The 21,031-nt window shown below is 33.7% G+C and overlaps 1 protein-coding gene across 1 annotated transcript; it reads left to right on the top strand.

Moving 5' to 3' along the window:
- The first annotated feature begins 6,473 nt into the window (after nt 1-6,473).
- LOC140750897 (sodium channel protein Nach) lies at nt 6,474-20,072 on the top strand. Its single transcript, XM_073084623.1, has 11 exons — nt 6,474-6,514; nt 6,944-7,103; nt 7,553-7,613; nt 8,594-8,720; nt 10,161-10,262; nt 13,243-13,324; nt 14,180-14,453; nt 15,094-15,150; nt 16,130-16,253; nt 18,803-18,909; nt 19,849-20,072. The coding sequence occupies exons 1-11, from the start codon at nt 6,474-6,476 to the stop codon at nt 19,968-19,970; spliced, it is 1,257 nt and encodes a 418-aa protein (XP_072940724.1). The 3' UTR covers nt 19,971-20,072.
- The last annotated feature ends 959 nt before the right edge of the window (nt 20,073-21,031 follow it).

Consider the following 21,031-nt stretch of genomic DNA (forward strand, 5'->3'; position numbering starts at 1 on the left):
TCGCATAATTTAATAAAATTAGTTATCATATTCAGTAAGTCTACTATATAGCAAAATAACCATAGCGAGGGCTAGGACAGTCTATTGAAACAGACAGCGATCCGTGCACCGAGACGCATCCAAACCAAATGCGTACTGATCAAGTGCTTCAACCCTTTTTATAGGAAGAGCAGGTAAAGTAATCAGGTAGATGGGTCATAAGGCGATAAGGAATGTCGTCCGGTGCAGGTGCCGCCAGCATCTGGTATTACGTCATCCGCTTTCAACGCCTAGACCTGCCCCCGACAAATATTTTAATATAAAAAACAATATAACACTTTAAATAAATATTTGGACTAAAAGGTTTATTATGGGAAATTGTTTGAAATTATAAATAACCACTTAAATAAATAACTTTAATAAACCCGTATTTTAGCCACGCTTTTCCGTTTCCAAAGAAGCCGATTTTTACACTGTACGAATATCAATACACTACCCTCACAGTTGTAAAAAATAAACATCGTTATGAACGTTTGGTACTTTTAAATGTCATTTGAAAACTAAAAGTGAGTCAGGATTGTTTTGTTTAATGCAATAATTATGTTAATATTTTATTTTGGATGTATTTATAAATGTTCTTGCCATTGTGTATATCCTAAGCAATAGCATCACTGTAAGACTAACTGTTGGGTTGTATCGAGTTTCATTGTTTGTTTTCACTGTGTATTTTCTCTAGACACCAAAGTAGGACATATTTAAATTAGGTATCATTATCAAAATTAGCCATTATTGAAAATACTACTCCAGTGGAAACTTGATTTGTTGTCGTACGGCATTCGGATTATAGAAAATGTGGATAATTGCGTTTGTGAAGAATAGCTATTTGATCCGAGTGAGGAAGGAGGTTTAACTGAGGTTCGGATAATCTATTTTCTACTGTATCACTAGTATTAGTACATTATGTGATTGTTTATCATATGTTTCTTTAATACGCTTAGGTGGAGTACTTACTATAAGCCATTGGTCTAGACGCCACTTTTTAATCCAAAAATCTACTAAGTAACTAAAGTACTAGGTACAAATTACTAAATTTTCTGAATCAAGACTTCTTCACATCAAATTTCAATGGTTTTGGTTGTGTCACTTTTTTTGTTGTTTTTTTTTTAATTCATAGTTTTAATTTCAATCATTTATAAGTTATCTTTTCTTTGAAAATAATTATCATATTTTTTCATATGAATTGACAAGTATAAGCGGGTTTATGTCACACGAGCTATAAAATAGTATACAATACTTGTGACTTAGTTACCTTTTATCTGCACGGCGTGAAGTTAGCGCCCGAGCGCAGCGAGGATAAATATATTGATGTCTAAACGCCTGTTAAATTAAATGAACAAATACGAAATTAAATACATAATTCGTTTTTAAACTACATCATACAGGCGTTTAGACATCGAAATAGTAATTTAGTAATTATTTCGATGTTATAATATGGGTAATGACCGGCCATTCTGACGGCCACAGAAAATTGTAGTGTTTGAATTTTATAGTATATATAAATTTGGTTAACGTTTCTATTAATGTTATTATAACATTATTTCCTTTAAAAAAACTTTAACAATTGTGTTTTTTCAAATTAAAAAATCTTTAATAAATATATATAGTTACGAGAGAACCGTATTTTTATTAATATTCTACATTCCTATGCATTTTTAAAAAATGAGTATTTATTACATATTATAGCACCTATTGTATAAAACTAATGTCTTACAAAGCAATAATGATGATAAGGTTGGAAATGAAAGTGCCGGGTTGCAGTTCATACTTTTTTATTCTACCACTGCTTCGGAAGGTATCTTATCTATATGTAGGAGAAAGAAGAATAAGTAAAAAAAAAACTATGTGGTTGCTGCGTGTAGCCTGGTAGCCAGCCTGTCGCGTATCTGGCGACCCAGGAACAGCATGTCATCTTCTGCCTGCTGTGGATCCAATGAAGGCACAGCAATGACTGGAGTTTCTGAAAACAAAATATTTTATTATGTACCTTTTAAAAATTAAAATTGATTTCATACAAAATATATATATATTACAAGGAATTTAACAACTACCAAGTATTTCTTCATCAGACAGGAAGTCTTTAAAGTCTAGTGCAATATTATGTAACACTGAACATGCAACAATGATTTTTGCACATTTGTCTGGCTTGTAGTGCAATACTCTGTCTTTATGCAGACATCTCCATCTGTTTTTGAGTCGTCCAAATGTATTTTCAACTATGACTCTTGTCTTGCTGTGTATTGCATTAAATGATTCTTGAGAAGAATGTGGTGTTGGGTTTATGTAGGGCGTCATGAGCCATGGTCTTTGAGGGTACGCAGAGTCACCTGTAAAAATTAATGGAATCGAAATTATTAATAAGCATAATAACTGAAACCTGACCTACTTATTAACATATATCGCTTTACCTAAAAGCCAAACCGATTCGCCATTCCGGTGTAAATATTGCATAAATGTGTTAATGGTGCTATTATTCCATATGAAGGCATCATGACTTGCTCCACCAAATTTGGGATTGACATATAATATTCTGCCCTCATGATCCGAAACCTGGCAAAACAAAAACTTGTATGTTTCAATTTAGTCACTTGCTATATAAATTTCATATTAATGCCTATACTTACTACTTGCACATTAATGGAGTGATAATGTTTCCTACAGAAATAAAGGTGTTCCTTGTTCCTTTTGGGTTTTTTTATTTTGAAATGGGAGCCATCAATGCTTCCTAAGACACCCGGGAAGCCATACTTGTTGTAGAAACTAAAAGTAATTCAAAAGGTTATTCAAATTAAAATTACATGTATCCCTAAAATGTAGATGGTATAAATAAATTGTTAAATACTGACTTTTGTGTGGTACGCTGTCTATCTTCAGGCAAACATGGAAATTTTATAAATTTTTTTGTCACATGAGGGTGATTTAATGCCTCCGTGACCTCTTGCACGTACCCGCTAATCGTCTCTTGCGACAGGTAATTAGCCTCGCCAATGACACGCTGGTAATCGCCATTGGCGTAGAATAGTAAAGCGCTAAGAACCTAGAAATATAACAATTTTGTACATTGTATTGTACGACAAGTAACTATTAGGTATCTATAGAAAACAAAATCTTACCTCAGTCTCCAGCGACACCCTTTGTGATTTCCTTAAATCAGTATTTTCCCTTAATACTGTGCACAAATAGGTAAACCCCCTCTTTGAGAGCCGGTACAACTGGATGAACTTCTTCTCCGAGACACGAGATACGTTGCTCCGTTTCTTTAAATATAGCCGCTGCCTTGCCCGATGGTCTGCTTCCTCCTGCTGCTCAATCATCTTCCCAGCAAAATGGTATTTAGCGGCAAACATTTTCAAACAAAATGAGCAAAACACAAAACACGGCGAAAAGTCCGCTGACTGACAACTCGGTTGTCCGTTAATGTAAATGTCATGACGTATTTTACGGATTGATAATTGTCAAATAAGCAACTCATAATGCCAAATCGCGATTTGACGGCTGTTTATGTCTCAAACGTAACGTAATTATTGTAAAAAAACCGTTTTTGTAACTCGTGTTCCGACACTATACTTCGGAAACAATCCGCTAGGGGCGCTGATTGGAATTTGTATGGGCAAATACGTAAACAAATACCAAAACAGTCATTTTTGTCGATACGTAAAAACTCCTGGTAGGGGTACAGATACAGATATACATAAATATGGTAAAAATTGTGTAAGTTATTAATGCAATTTTTAAGATTAATAATGTATATACGTGGTTCCATAATCATGCAAATACTATCGTTTTTATTTTTTTACATAGAATCGCAAATATTTTATAGAAAAGGTAAAAGTACTATCCTAATCAGCTCTAGATAAATCATTGTAGTTGAAAGGCATAAATAAAAGCACATAAAACATTTTGGTACATTGAAAACAACCATATATATAAGCTTAGAAAATAGATTTAGTTTCAAATTACTAAATAAACTGGAGTTTTATTTGTTTAGTTTCAGCTCAATAGAGATCTGATAAATTATATAAACTCTAGTATTAAAATTAATGCTTCAATTTATCAAGGATCAAAATAAGAATAATAGATTTAACGCTCACCTTAAAGTCCATTTTACGTAGAACTGAAGAATCTCGCAGTCGTTGAAAATACTGGATAGCTCTCCTTGAATTATCATCAAAAATCCATTACAATGTAATGAAACATTTCTATGAAATATGAAAGGGACTGTAATTAAAAACTTTGGTTTTAGGCAAATATTAGAAAGAAACTATAGAGGCGGGCCAATTAAGAAATAATTAGGGCTACGCATTATTTGCCTAATGTTGAAATTTATGTAGCTATTCGATATTTTTGGAAGTAATTTTTTTATATTGATTTTTCCTTCAAAGGGATTTGAGACAGTTACTTGCGACAAAAGATAATTATGATCTTTTAACTACCCGCATATCGTCATGCTAAAGCGGCGATTTTATCGACGTTTCGAACGGGCTTTAGGGTCACTTTATGTTATTAGTCATAAAAATATAACATTCAACGTTTTAAACTGTATAGAATCTTAACAGTGTGATTCAAACACTGTCTTATTACCGCCATCTAGTCTATCTATTATCAATTGATAGTATAACTCACCTTACTACTACTACTCTTTAATATAACCATAAATGCATTAAAAATCAATAAGATATTTTTAATTTACTTGATTTACTTTATTTGAAGGTGGTAGAACCCTTTGTGGTTCGACTCCGGCAGCACCACCGCCACACCTATTTCTGCCTAATAACAGCAGTGTTAGCAAGGAAGACATACTTTTACGAGGCTTTCCAGCTTAATCCTCAAGTACCTTAGTTAGTAGCGGCGCATCTGTGGCCGACCTCAGGTAGGAATATCTAATACTATCTGGGGCTAGATAGTGGCGGCAGTAGCCACTTATCATCAGGTGGACTGCATGCTCGTCTGCTACTCCTATATTATAAAAAAAAACATTCTTATAAAAATACTCTTCGATATATGAAATATCATTGTTATTATTCTATACAAGTCCTTCACAAGCTTCTCGAGTTACAAACGAGCTTCGTTAAAACTTATAAAAAGGTTTGAAGTACTTAATGAATTTTCAGAAATGACTTTTCGATAAAAGGTTGTCTTTCCATTATATCCTCGTGCCCTTAATACCGTTGTTTCGATTATGTTACAATAAAATTACATTTCTGAAAATATAATATAATTCAACTTTAAGAATTACTTGTAAATAAATTGTAATTAAAAATAATAAACAAAACAAATAACACAGGGCATAACCTCAAGTAAGTTATTACATTTTGACTCTTACTCATGTTTGATCACAGAACAATTGTTACATAGGTACGTTATAATACTGGTTAATGATATTATCGTTCAATTTTATACACTGTCAGATAAAATACATATGAGTACATAGGTATTACATGGTATGTAATGGCGAAGTGTAAATAATAAAGTCACAAAAGAGAGACGTTGGCATAAGAAATAGCTTTGTTTCTTTATGAAATCAATGAAGTAAATAATACATCTTACTGTGGAACCATAAAGGTACCTTTAATAATAATTATGTGGCATCATTATTTCTTACATTCCAATTACACCTGCATTTTCAATTAAGCAAATTATCTAACTTTGTTTGCACTTCGTTAAAATATTTTGACCTGGTTTCTTAAATTGAAGTTATGTTTTACATTAAATGTGCCTTCAATTTTTTTGTCATAATATTCATTAACAATTTAAAGTTTGAAATAAATGATTTTTTCAATAATTTAAATATGGAAAGTAATACTCGTATGTGCATTTATCGTACTTTTTATCATAAATCCAATTGTGAGTCACAAAATCAAATACTTTTAAATTCCAGTAAAATAACTGAAAAAGAAAATAAAATGGGTGATACAATTTTGAAATCAAAATCGATATTCGAAAATATAACGACCTTGCATGGGACAGCTCAGTTGTCGTACAAAAATGGACGCGGCTTGATTCTTTGGTCAGGAGCTATGATACTGAATGTGATGTTAACTGTCGTATTTTTAGTAGTGATTCAAAGCCGCTATAACAACGACCAGATGATCACTAGGGTAAGTAAATTTTCTTTGTATTATTTAAGAGAAAATATTGCATTAAAAGTTTAGCAAGATCCCGTCATTATTTCTCGGATTGGACACCCTTAAGAACGCTATTTAGACTCTAGAAATCCCTGTATTGTGGGCATCATGGCATCCGGACCTATGTCGAATAGATCTAATCATTGAGATGTTTGGCTGGTCAAGGATATAACCCGGAGCCCTCTACATGTCAGAGCGATGTGGTTACTCCGTGACAAGCGTCGTCAATTAAATAACATTTTATTGCAGATTAATGCAAACTGTAAAGTGAGTCAAGTGCCGTTCCCAGCAGTCAGCATCTGCAACTTCAACATGGTATCTGCCAGGGAGACCTCTGTCATCACAAGAGTTTTGTAAGTTGCTTTCTGTTTACTCAAGTTTGTGAACAAAGATGCATAATATAATGCTACACCACTTGGCAATCTGTCTGATACTGTAGTATTTTTCATAATATTGGAGTATCACGTGAGCATGCAGTCCCCCTGATATTAACTGGGTAATGCTGCCCATAATTATCTGTAATCAACCATAGATAATTTAAGATTCCTCCCTGAGGTTGGCTAAGGATGTGTTGCTTTCTCTGAGGACTAAATTGGAACGCCTCGGATAATCAATAATCATGTTTTCCTAACTACACAATTTAAGGCGGAACACAGCAGCGCTTAACTTATATTAGGCAGAAATAGATGTGCCTCAGAAGTCGAACTACATATACATACATACGTACTATTCGTCACCATAATGTTCTAAATATCTTTAAAATAAATGTTTATTTATCTTAGGAAGGATTACAACAAAACTGAAGAAGAAATAGAAACGTTCTACGGCGGATTGCACCATCTAAAGGACTTCGACAAAATAAGTCCGAAAAGTAATAATTTCACAGATATCATAGCGATACTAAAACGTCATTACTTTACCATCGAAACAGTCATGGAAGAGGTAAGTAAAGTGCTGATATTTGAAGTCTGGGAAATATGAGACATGAACTACAATAGTTCATGCCATGATTTCTGACAAACTGTAAGACTTTGGTTCTATTTAAATTCACCATTTCAAAATCTTAATTTCTTGATTCTGAAGAAATGCGAGAAATATATGATACAAGAAATATAAGATAAGTTACGGCTTTGTTTGGTAAATCGCTAAGTATACATATATGTACTGCATGTTTTTACATAAGCTTTTTTGAAGCTTATGTATGTTTTTCTCATTTTATGGCATGTCATGCAGCCTAATCGGCAAAGCTTTTTTGTTTCTATTTTATTATAGCAAAATATGTTTTATTAACTTTGCAGCATAGACTTTAGTACTGTTACAATTGATACTACTTATTAAATCTGTAAGAAATATTTAAAAATAATAATACTCGTATTATTGTTATTCTCAAGGTTCACCAAAAATGTGAAAATCTTCTACTGTTCTGCACATTCAATGGGAAGATAAAGAATTGTAACAATTTCTTCTCGTTGATAAAAACATACGAAGGCCATTGCTGTGCCTTTAACTATGCAGCTCTTAATGACAATAATGAGTACGTATTTTAATATCTGATATAGTCCGCGCCAAACTGCTAGTCCGCTCTGAAGTTGTTGCGCACAGGTTTAGTTAACATATACTCCGTAACGTAAGGGCACACTAACGCAACTATATACCCGTGGGCGAGAGCGGGCAGCGGACGGGTGCCGGAAGGGTCCCGCGCTGTCTTCGTCCTGCTAATATCTGCAATTTACTATTGTGACGCGACTCGTTTCTATATTCGGAGCGGACTAGCAGTTAGGCGCGGGCTATACTTGACGAAATATAGTAGGCATGTCTGATAAACATAAACTTTGATGTTCATTAGAAGTGCATACATCAATTCAATATCGCATTGAATCTCTTGAAGTCAAGATTTATTTAGTATTCTTAGTAATTTCAACAAGATTTAGAAATTAAATTTAAACAAATGAAAATCCACACCGTACCTTTACTCATCTACAGTTACACGCTGAAAACAATTTAACTTTGTTGTCATAAAATATTTCGCTGAGCTAGCTGAGAGGTCAAAAATACCATTCCGAGTGTACGCAAACTCGTCATTTCGAACTAACTTCGCCGTAAATTGTGGTCACGTTGTTGCATATGATATATGGTTTGTGAAACCATTTTAAGCATTACGCTCAAAGTACAGTATGATGAAATATTGTAAAAATGTTTACATTTTTGAAATAAATATTCAGTTTTAAGGAGCGTGCTTTCAAGAGATAAGCGAACTTTATTATCAAAGATTGATTCTTATATGAGTATTAAATCAGTCTTAATCGGTGACAGATATGCATGGTATATGAGACTATTTAATATCAGATGGACTGCTAAAAATTGGAAAGCTCATAATCGCAGTTGTCTAATGATATGACGATTAATCTGTGATTAACTTTTTGTGTCTACAGTTGGTTACAAAAATCCCCTCCCAAGTAGACCACCAAGTAGACCCACCGGTGGGTCTGTGAAGACTGATATGTCCCAACGGCCCTATTCAAAAATCTTACATGATAAAGATAACCTGAAGTATACAAAGTACTTTAAACAGAGACAAAGCAAAAATAACATCAATGGATCAAATAAATATTTTATTGGTGGCGTCCAAAATTGAACGAAATATCGTAACACATTTCAAAAGGAGCACAATAGTTCGTGAAATGACAAAGTTAACAATAAACTTTTCAAAGTGACGAGATCAATCAAAATTCCATGACCCATATTTTTACGGCATAACAAGCGTCGTCAATCTTTGTCACTACGAGTGACAGGGACAGGATAACATACCCTCATCTTGTCACGCGGCTAACAATGAATTCCCCGGTCTATCTATGATCGCTTGCATCCCCGTGCGCAATTTTTCAATTTTTACCCACAATGTTAAAATTCGTGTTAAAGATATAACTAGTAATTCAGATTTTTCAAACAAAGTAAAAATAAAAATAAATTTACGATAAAAAAGTTTTTAAAAACAATCTTTATAGTAAGGTTGTTTAAAGCAGAAGTTTTAAAATTATTGATTAAAGGTAGACAAAATATATTTTGATAAAAAACAAGCTTTTGTATGAATGATCTTACAAATGGTATCATGCATTGTGAAAGAATCGTTTAAAAAAGTGTTTAAGTTTGTAAAATTTCTTCCAATAAGTTTTGACGCCGAAAGGTTGTATACGTGGACTTTAATTGAACTAAAATGTGTTTTTGTATTCACTGTTTCTAACATAAACCAAGGGGTAACAGGTAACTAAACCGCTCAAAAGAACAATTAAGCGAGGGTGATAAGCCCAGAATTCCGGGCACACCATTCTGTAAAACAAATGTCGTCAATCCTTGTCGCGTTTGCAAGGGACCTGTAAAGTATCCCTATTGTTTTATGGCTATACATTACATAGAAATTGGAGGCAACATATAATTTGTCATAACAATAGCACCAGTAATGACAGATATTGATTAGGAGTCACGCTTTCTACTCTTATACTAAGATTTCTTGCGTTGTGGGTGCTTACAGATAATGTTTGTGTGCCATATAAATAAAGAGGAATACCGGAACTTTTTTATAAAATTGGAGTAGAAAACGAATATTGTACTGCAGCCATGGACAGCTGTAAGCACTTCGGTCTAGAACAAATTTATCGGTGGTACCACCTCGGTCAAACCATACTCGGTCTACTACCTTGAGAAAATACCTTAAAATTCACTTAAATATATTGTTTGGAGAAACTTGATGGCGTATTATATCGATATAAAATAAAGTTTATAATACATACCCATTTTAGATTTGAAATATAGGTATAGAAAAGCATTTTTGCATTAATAAAGAAGTGTGAAATAAACATATTTTGTAATTATGGCCGTCAGATAAATCTATTTTGATGTGGATTCTAGGAATTTTAAAAATGCTTATCACAATAAAATATTAATACATTATAAATATTATTAGTATTTTTAAAGACGTATTAAAATCGATTTCATTTACAGCCCTCAATGGACTAGGGATGAGGACATAGAATATTACGACGACCCGAGCGCAGATGACGTGAAAAGTAATGGAGGCATTATAATGACGTCACAATCTGGAAGGTAATAATTACTTAGAGAAAATGATAACAAAAGATTTAAAATTAAAAGAACTGTTTCTTTCGTCAATGTAATGTTTTTAATAGATACATACACTACAGTCAATATCAATTTTATGTTAATTATGGAAGTAATACTAATGTTCTTCTGCATTTTTATTGCAGTCTAATCTGTCCATATTAAAAACAAACGCCAAAAAGTAACCTAATAAATTCATATTGGAAAAATAGAAATGATGTAAATATAAACCATTTAACATATGATTGCAATATGCAAACACTAGTGTAGAGTTTTAGGTCGCTGGTTGATCCGAAATATAATTTGGAACCCTTGTGCGCTAGAAACATGTCATGTTGAACAATGTATTGAGAGCGTAATAGCACTCTATTGTCACGTCACAGTATGCACGGTGGGTGTATGCAGGTAATTAGATTACGCATTGCCCCTCGGTACCGACTGCCTATTCGATATTGCTTGCATATATTGTGTACGTACATGTGATCGAATTAATATTAGTGCGGACTTCATATAGTTATATTGATTTTACGAGTACATATACAACATATATACCGATGAGAAAGATCCGATTGGGTCGGAATATCAGCAGTAAAGAAAATAAAAGCGCGTCTTGTGGGTACTCGTTACATTTTAAGCCTGTTAATTTTGTTTATTTTTTATAGTTTACATCTTTGGGCTCCTAAGAGGTAAATTGTACTTTTGATAAAACTAAAATTATCCCGCGTTTAACTTATTGAAAGTCGAATTTCCGATAATTCCAAATTTTTCAAGTAATATGCGTATTAGAATTTCCTTGCCTTACATGATAATATTGCGACGAAAACAATTTGTCAGAGCTTTTGACACAAAAGGTGGGCGTAAACGACTGACGACACGAATGGTTATTTTGCCGGATAGCCGGATACTACTGCCGGATATTGTTAGCCGTATAGTAGATTTGAAAAAGTCCCCGACGTGAGGTACGAATGCGCAGGTCCTTGTGATAAGTCTTTCGCCGTTGCTCATGAGTGAAGTGAACCATTGACATATTGGTTCATTATTTACTGTATGGTATGATAACTTCATTAATTGAGATATTTGCGTATTTTATTTTTAAATGTTTGTATCCATTACCCGGACGGATGGTAATTTTAGATCGGTCAGGCCGGATACCGAATAATTGTCCGATAAAGATAAGATCTTTAGTGCACTCTTTTGACAGAAGACCCCTATTCAGTTGTAACAATAAAGATTGCAATCCCGGTAATATAATAAACATAAAAAGCATTTATTAGCTTGACCTATAACTTAGGAACAAAGAAAACTGTTATAAACATAGTTAAAAGTGAAGCAGAAACGCGTACTTCGATGAACTGCGTTGCATTTATTGTCAATAATCCTTTGTCTACAATATAGATCTTTTGAGCTCTATTGTGGAACCTAAGCTCGTGGAACCCCTTTGAACTATTAATATCACGTACCAACCTAAGAGGGACGCTTTATGGAATATTATCAGAATGTACGACAATTTAATTAAAACGCTGACCGCTTTCATAAAAATGTTTTGAGAATATGTGATATCACGGTCATCTGATTTTATGAGAGTGATGATACAACTTGTAAATTTTTTGGCATAAATTATTTCAGATATATTTATAACATAGAAGTAGCACGCGTGTCATACAATCTACGTGATGGTAAGTTGAAATAACTTAAAATAAGATTCCTACCTGATGTCGGCGGCTACCTCTGAAGACTAAGCTAGAACGTTTCGGAAAAGTATTTCGACCTAATCACTCTTAGAACACAGCAGCGCTTAACACTGCTGTTATTAGAAGAAATAGATGTGGCAGTGGTTCTGCTGGAATCAAACTACAAACGGTTCTAACACCTTCATATCATACTAACGAACTAACACGGCTATTATGAGACAAGGTATCATCTAACATGTGGTTTACGGCTCTTGGGACACTACTTAATTAATTACATCATATGAACGTTAACGACGGACATCCAAATATAGCAAGTTCTGCCTCTTTTTTGTATATGTAATGTCATGGAATTTGGAACTAAAACTGTTTGGCAATAGGAACGGGCATTGTCTAGCAGAGCTGACAGATGGGAATAACGACGGGACTGGCTCAACGATGCGAATAAACGCTCGTAATAAAATAGAATTAGCAGTCAATGGAGGCTTCTTAGTTGAGACGACATGACACGGCGCGTCAATGACACAGACAGAACTGTCAGTTCTGTTGATACATGTCTGTGGTTCTGTCAGTCGGCTATAGAAATAAAGCTAAAATATAGCTCAAGTACCAACATCTGTAAGAAAACAAGGGCTCCAGATTTTTCTGCTTACTGTGACTTCACAACGACGTGTAGTGATTATCTTTCTGAGCGAAACAAATGCAAAGCAGAAATATCAATCTGTAATAAATTAATCAAAGTTGATATGGAGAAGTCGGTTAAAAAACAACTACTACTCTACAATTTGTTATACATAAATAATTATACAAAAAAAGGTAGATACATTTGCGACGTTACTTATATTTATATTATATCTGCAATGTTGGTGCCGTGTCGTGTCGTCTAAATAAGAAGCACCCAATAATGTAGTAAAACGTACTAAGACAGACCTTCCAATCCATTTCAAAGCCTTACTGAATTTTAAGGTTCGAAGAAAGGAAGCCGCTTACTAAAGCCTATTCAAATTGTCTATCCTACTCTTAAAGGGGTATATGTTTGAACTAAGAACCTTGTGACTAAACCGTTTGTGCGTCTGAACTACTTGAAAGGGCTGTATATTTTATGCCGTAATAGTTATTTGTAACTGGTTGATTTCACAAATGCTACTAACACAGATTTCTTAATTTAAAGAGACAGTAATGAAGGGTATTAATATATACATAACGTTTTATTAATATATTCTGCCGGATCGGTCCACATCTCATTCTTCCACCATTTTTCTGTTTATCTGTTTCAGAGGTTCGGGTCTTAGTATAGTGTTTAATGTAGAACCAGATGACTATCCAAGCTGGTCCACTGTTCCATATTATGGTGCGAAGGTAACTTACCTTTCATATTGCTACAGATAATAAACTTTCGTATACCTACTTAGTATATTAGTTAAGAATTGCATCTTCGATTGTGCATAAATTTTACTTGTAATAGGTGTGTAAGTACATTATGCACGATGATAGTATGAGAACAAAAGCATACACAACTGCACGAGCATGCACGCATACAAGCAAGCACACACACACGCACGTACGCATGCACGTATACACACACACACAATTTACAGCACACGTAAGACCCACGTGCGTTAGCTAGTGAATATTTATAAATACTATGCCAATGAACACGAATATATCTGTTGGAATAAATCTATTGAATTTGGATTTCAATAAAGATACTTAATTAATTCAATGTTTATAAAACATAGAGTTGACCGGCAAATGTAGTCTACCAGATATCTCCTGTTATTAATATTTCATTTTAGTAATGTTTTTCTTACCAAAGATCGAAATTTGGTAATTGCGACCTATTGGAAATTATCCAATTCGGATCTTTATGAAAAAAATTAGTAGATTGAATATTAATAACCGAGTTAAGTACATCTACGTGCAAATATTAAAACATAGAGTCGTAGTTCTTAAAGGTTAAGTTGGAAACTTCTTGTTAATGTGTCCGCTAGATTTATTTAAAAAATAATAACAAAAAAGAATATAAAATTAATGAAAGAGTATGTGGTCAATTTGTCTTGAATGGTACAAACCGCGCATGAAGTCTCCACAAGATTTCACGGGTTTGATAACCCGTAGCACCATTTGGTAAAATGCAAAAATCTACGTCTACGTCAAAACATACATATATAAATAGCACCAAAAGAAATTTATCAGAGCATACATCTTTTCCAGATCCTTTTAACGGACCCTAACGACTACCCAGAAACAACAGTCCTTTACAAGTATATAAGCATCGGCGAATCCTTAGACATCAAGGTAGAACCCAAGGTGTTTCAATGCGAAGATGACGTCAGAGGGGTTGAACCCCTGAGACGCGAGTGCTGGTTCCACGACGAAGTCTCCCTAGAACACACAGACAGATACAGCTACGAAACTTGTAAAACTGAGTGTCGAATGCAGAACTATCTGACCTACTGTGGGTGTATACCTTATAAATATCCTCGGGGTGAGTTTTATGTTAATTAGTTCTAGTTGCACGAAAAGTTATGTTATGTAATCATAATAAACTATACGCAATATATTAACAATAATTAGCCTTATAATTACAATATAATTACAATAATTAAGTTTAGAGGTAGAGCAGACGGGCTTCAGCATCTTTGCAAATATTCGCCATACACCATTACCTTTGAAAAGGATCTTATTTGTAACATTTAGAAACCCATTTTATAGTACTACAGAAATACGTTTATTTTTTTAGCGTCTCATAGTAGGTACTTTACTGTAATTTTGCAGTTTTCAGAACTATTTTCTTACGTATCAAAACGTAAGATAAAAAAATGTTTTCGCACTACTGTGTTAATCACACCACTAATACAACTTAAGACCTATAAGTTGCAAAGAGTATAAGTTGAAAAAATGTGTTTACTATTTATTAGAAAATAACAAACATATTTCGCGATGGCATTAAATGAGCACGTAATAATAAATACTACCCGTTTACAAAATGTTTTCGTCATAGAGAAAAAAGACGAACGAAACTCCATAATATTCAAAGAAAAAAAAAGGATCGCGCAAACCGTTCTTGGAAATGGATGGAGAATAGTTTAACGACCCCAATTATACTGCTTTCATATTATTTACAGAAACGTCCATCAGGATTTGCGAGTTTGAAGACCTACCTTGTTTGAGTAACTATAGAGGTATGTTGGTATGTATTGTACAAATTCAGGTAAATTAAAAGTTGTTATAGCAGAGTAGAAGGTACTTAAGGTACTGGCTTAGGGTTCTAGATTTAAGAATAAATGTTAGTATAGTAATGTGTACATGTCACTCGAACAATGAGTAATAGGTGACAGCGGTGCGCGGTTAAGAGAAAATTAAGATTAAAAAACCGCGCCGCTTGTCGCGTCACTTGCCATTATGCCCTAGTTCGTGGCCGCACGGTAAGCAGCACGGTAACAAGAATAAAAAATATATTATGTATAGAAATGTATGAAGCATGCCATGCAGACAAGCGACAGGCGTCAGCGATGCGTGGTCTGTACCCTTACCATGAGTTTTCAAAACATTCCACAATTTTACGTTACGTTTACTCAATCCATTATTCTGTTCTGCTCTATAAGTAAGTATTTTTGTCTGCCTCACATGTTCGCAAAAAAGAGAGACAAAACATAAAGCGCCATCTTGTCAATTTAGACAGTTAATATTACGTTACTAACACTATATTTCTGATAGAATCTGCTAGGGGCGCTGATAAGAAATTGTATGGGTAATAGGTAAACAAATACCAAAACAGTCATATTTGTCAAAACGTAAAAACTCATGGTAAGGGTACTGGAACTATTATGATTGCGATTTTTGGCCGCCCTTGACCAATCGCACCACTTGTCGCGTCACTTGTCGCTTAGCTGGAATTGGTTACCGGGCGTTTATATTATAAGAAATTACGAGACAATATTTTGATCTTTGATACCCTTATACATTTTGTTTAGGTTTCAAAATTCAAGTGAAAAACAATTTCGTTTCCATCTTCAATTAATCATTTCGACCTACGTCTGTAATTAGTTTCCAGCCCTCGGTCTTGGGCAAAGACTGTCTCTTTAATTAAGTATAAATAAATTCGGATCAGTTCGTTACGTTCCCACTGTTAATTAAGTTAATACTCTAATGTTTGTTCAGTGTACAGAATAGAGGGTCAGAGACCTTGCGAGCCCGTCTGCCTATCAGAGTGTCGGGATAAGAAGTACAGCATTACAAGTGACAACATGCCTTTTTTGCGTGAGTCTGTGCCGGCTAACGTAACGTAAGTACCAAAATAATTTAAAGAGTGTCAAAGGTTGACCATTTTGTGGACAGTTTCTGGTAGTACCATAACTCAATTAATTCTGTTTGATTACACCAGTGTAAATCCTTGCTATGTCCTAGGCAAATGACAACGAGTAAAAAATGTCTTAGAAATAATTGTTTAATAATCGATTTTAGAAACTAAATTGGCTGGCGAGAAAGAATATGTCCACACAAATTTTGTTCTCTAATTCTAGATTTTAGGTAGACGCAAGGAGACGTTCGCAGGCCGCGTATTTATAAAAAAAAAAGATTAATATTATTTTAAAAATCACTCAATAAGAAACGATTTTTTTTCACATCCCTACTGTGTTCTGATTTAAAAGTGATTAGTCTGAGTCGTCAGGGGTAATGATACTGTAATTGACCTCCAGTAGAACTTTAATCCTATTTGGGGTTGACAGCCTGCTTCCGTAGACAGCAAGGAGCACTTACCATCAAAGTAACTATATGCTATTTTGTTAGTTCCATTTCACAACATAAAAATACAACAACTTAGTACAAAAATGTGTTTCAATCAAACAACTACGTTTTACTAAAAACCCTCACTCCTACGACATTAGACCTCTAATTGTCTGCTAATTGTAGCTGCTAATAGTCCGATAACTTCGTCATTGCGAAAAATAACTCCCTTAATTGTGGTCGACTCGACTCCTAATTGTAGTTCATATTGGCTTCTAACTTTCTCTTTGAGAAAAACTAACTTTACTATTAGCCGGTAATACATCTTCTTAAATAGAAAATTATTTTTGCGTCACATCTTCATGTTCCTGATAATATAACAGAATGCAAGTTTATTGATATTTGGAAAATTCTTCTTAAGAAAAATAGATAAAATCTTTGTTATTCATGTGTTAGCAACATAAGTACAAAAATAAGTATAATATGCGTCCTTATCCCGAAAATGTGAAAACTAATAAATCCTGACTTATGAAATCATGAATTATGAATAAATAATTAAATACAAATTAATAAAATTGAAATGAATTGAGCAGTAATGTTGTTTATTTCGTAAATATACATATTTTAAATATGGCCTGGCAATTTTGGTGCCAATTTCGTACAAATATTTTTATGTGCAATGCAGGGTTCTTTATACATTGAATATAAACGAGGCCCTTGACGATTGAGATTATTTTCAGTAAAATCCCTCGGACTCCTAAATTAGAAAATCCATTAAAAGCTTTATGTGAGGTATTGTGACTCATAGAACTTTTATTTTTAAAAGCTTCTTTCTTAATTAAACTAATATTTTTTCTTAATAAAACCATATTTATCAAGAAATTTCGATTGATAATTTTCAAAGTCAGAAGCTAACTATTAAAGCAACCCCTTAGTAAGGGGTATGTTTTCGTTCCGCCAATTTTAAATTTATTTGCTCTTTAGTTTCCTCTGTAAGCCTATTTCAAACTTTATCAATTTCAAAGCGTAATTGGAAAGAAATTAAGAGGTTGTTGATTGAACGTCGGTCTTTTGGCAAAATGTCTGAACTTTGTCCCAAACATAACTATCGTTAAATTATATAATGGATCTTTAGGAATAAGATTAACTTGTAAAATTCATTTATGCATCCTTCGGAAGTTGAGTGAAATATTTATATCTTTTATAAATTTTCATTTTATTGTATCGTAATTGATATTGAATGGAAAAATATTTTTGGTTATAGAAAACATGACAGATAATCATCATCATCATCATCAACCCATTACTGTCCCACTGTTGGACACGGGTCTCCTCTCATAATGAGAAGGATTAGGCCATAGTCCACCGCGCTGGCCATGTGCGTATTGGTAGACTTCACATTCCTTTGAGATTTTTTTTTATATATATCGGGGAAAACACGCTTAGGACGTCAAAGGGACACGTCAGTCAGTAATTCAGTAATAATAAAATAAGTTATCACAGTTAGTCGGTCAAGTATATAGCAAAATAACCATAGCGATCAAACGCGTTAATTAGGTATACCGACAGTTTCGCATTGGAGATGTGACTGGGTCCGTGTCTCACCGTCTGTCCGTGTCGTAGCAATCTTATCAAACAACTATATCGATATCCACGACATATAAATCTCTCAGGTATGCAGGTTTCCTCACGATGTTTTCCTTCACCGTTTCGCAAGTGATAATTAATTTCTAATACGCACATTATTTTGAGAAATCAGAGGCGTGCCTGGGATTTGAATCACGGACCCCTCGATCGAGAGGCCGAGTTTCTTAACCACTAGGCTATCACTGCTGCATATATGACAGTTGACAGATAAGATTGGAGTTAAGTTCTACCTATGACGTCTATGTTGAAATGCATCGTGTAAATGTGTCTCCTTTAACAGTACACTACAGTACGACTAGTGTGCCTTTAATTATGACTACAGTACTGTTGGTCCAAGAACCGATATATTATTTGTTAGTTGAATTGCATGAGTTCATAGAATGACTTTCTCATTTAAATGGCCCTGGTGAATTTGACAAAACATGGTCATAAGCTTTCTTTGTGTTTCAATTGTTTCAGTGTAGGAAGAAACGTGAGTGAACTGGCTGCTCTGCAGGTATACTTCGCGAAGTCTACAAGCAACTGCTACAAACTGACCTTGCTTATGGACTTCAACTATTTCATCGGTAGATCTGATTCTCTCCAAATTATCTTTTGCGTTAATGTTAGAAATAGATAAAAGCAATGCAGTACATTCGATTTTATTTTTAGCCGACTGCAGGTAGTAATGTTTGTTGTTCTGTATTTCATCATATCATTCGTGATTATGTTTATATGTATTGAAATAATGAATAATACATACATAATGAATATGTATGTATTATTCATTCTTTGTTATATCTCATGGTTCAAACATCTTGACGAATTTCAAAATATGAGATATTGTTGGCTTTGTCGAATTGTGGGACTGACATAGAGTAGGTACATTATATTAAAGCTGTCAGTTTTTTTTTTGTTTTTATAATAATTACAAACAGTTATTCTGCTGAACCGACCCACGCAAATAATATCTCATATGAACATCAGTAACCAAATAGAACGGAAGTTCTGTTTTCAAGTCAATACCATATGCATTGCAACTGACTAACTTAGAACATTTACTTAATCAATCACATGTCATAGTATTCATCAATCAATCTGAATGTGTGTGAGTGATTCCGTATCTGAGGGAAATTCGTTATTAATTCGGTCAAAATCGACTTAAGATACGCCTTAAAATTATTAGGAAAGAAAAGTCATTTGAAGTTCTTAACGATCTTGCCATACAAATGTTCCGGGTTCAATCCCCGGCGAGACAAACATATAAACAATATAAATAATATGAGTAATATTGCCCAATAGCTCCAATCGGTAAAAACTGTTCTTACTATATGTATTGACGGTCAAAAAAGTTCTGTAAGGAGTCTATTTTGAATAAAATATTTTTGATTTGATTTGATTTAATGAAACTAATGTAACTTTAAATAAAAAAAAAAAAAAAACACTTGTCTATGTTTTTAAAATAACCATACCGTTTACATATATCGCTTTACAAAACTCTAAACTATAAATTCTTCTTTTTGCAGCTACATACGGAGGGATATTTTCATTGAGTTTCGGTGCATCGATGCTCACATTGTTCGAAATTGCATATCTATTGATAGCTGCACTTGTGAACATCATGAGGCGAACTGTTCGTAGAACATAAGCATGGATAGAACTTTGAGAGTTTCTCAGGAATATAATTATGTCTAAAGATAGAGTTATCATAGCAGAGTGGGATTGATATTAGCTTTCTACGATAGAAGTTACAGGTAACATCATCAAATTACATGTCTGTACTTATTTGTTAATAGGTATAACTTTCGTTATTAGAATGTAATGTTGATCATTTGTACCTACCCATTTTTAGGCCATAAATGATTTGAATTTGAACAAACTATATAAACTTTAGTTTGACATGTATAAATCTTAATAAAGCTTAATAAGTCAATTTATTATCATAAAATAGGTTTTATTATTAAACATAATTATTTTAAGAAAATGTAAAACATGTTAGTTAAAAAAAAGTAAATAGCTTGACGAATGATACAAATTATGAGGATGTTTTATTGTTCTAAACTAAAGTGTGGAAGTGACATAAACTATGTTTTTAAATAGTTGATTTTTTTATAATACTTTCTCCCGCCTACTGAGAATAAAACAACTTAAGTAGTTGTACGTAAATCCTGTTCACCATACCAGATACGCCACATATAAAATCGCAAGTTTGGATCGTTCATATGTTTGTAAGTTCGAGAAAAATATTACGAAAAACTCCGTAACTGTATAACTTTCACATTTCCGATCGTTAAGGCAGTGAGTCAGCATTACACTACAGAAGATATATTTAGACACATCAGAAACTTCCACTCTACTCTACTTTGGTTTCCATTTACTTATTTTTTTCATCCACTGGCAATAAATGTATAGACGGTAATACCTCTGTTTTTTAACTCGTTTTACCTAGACTTATTTGTTCTGTAAAATAGCAGTGTAAAGCGTTAATGTGTTCTTATTGGAAATGTATGGTAAAAGAGAGACATTCATCTAAATACGCAGTGGTAACAATGTGCCTGTAGCTAACTTCAGATAGGAATCCAAGTCTATCTAGAATTCACTACAAATGTTTTGTGGCTGTGTAAAATTCTTGCTCATTTATCTACTAAATGGAAACTATGTATATCCGTAACATAACATTTGCCACCTAAATACTATAACTATACATAG

Source organism: Epargyreus clarus, unplaced genomic scaffold, assembly GCF_041222505.1.
Source record: "Epargyreus clarus isolate Ecla_fem2 unplaced genomic scaffold, WU_Ecla_fem_2.2 ptg000021l, whole genome shotgun sequence".
In the NCBI taxonomy this organism is placed as follows: Eukaryota; Metazoa; Arthropoda; class Insecta; order Lepidoptera; family Hesperiidae; genus Epargyreus; species Epargyreus clarus.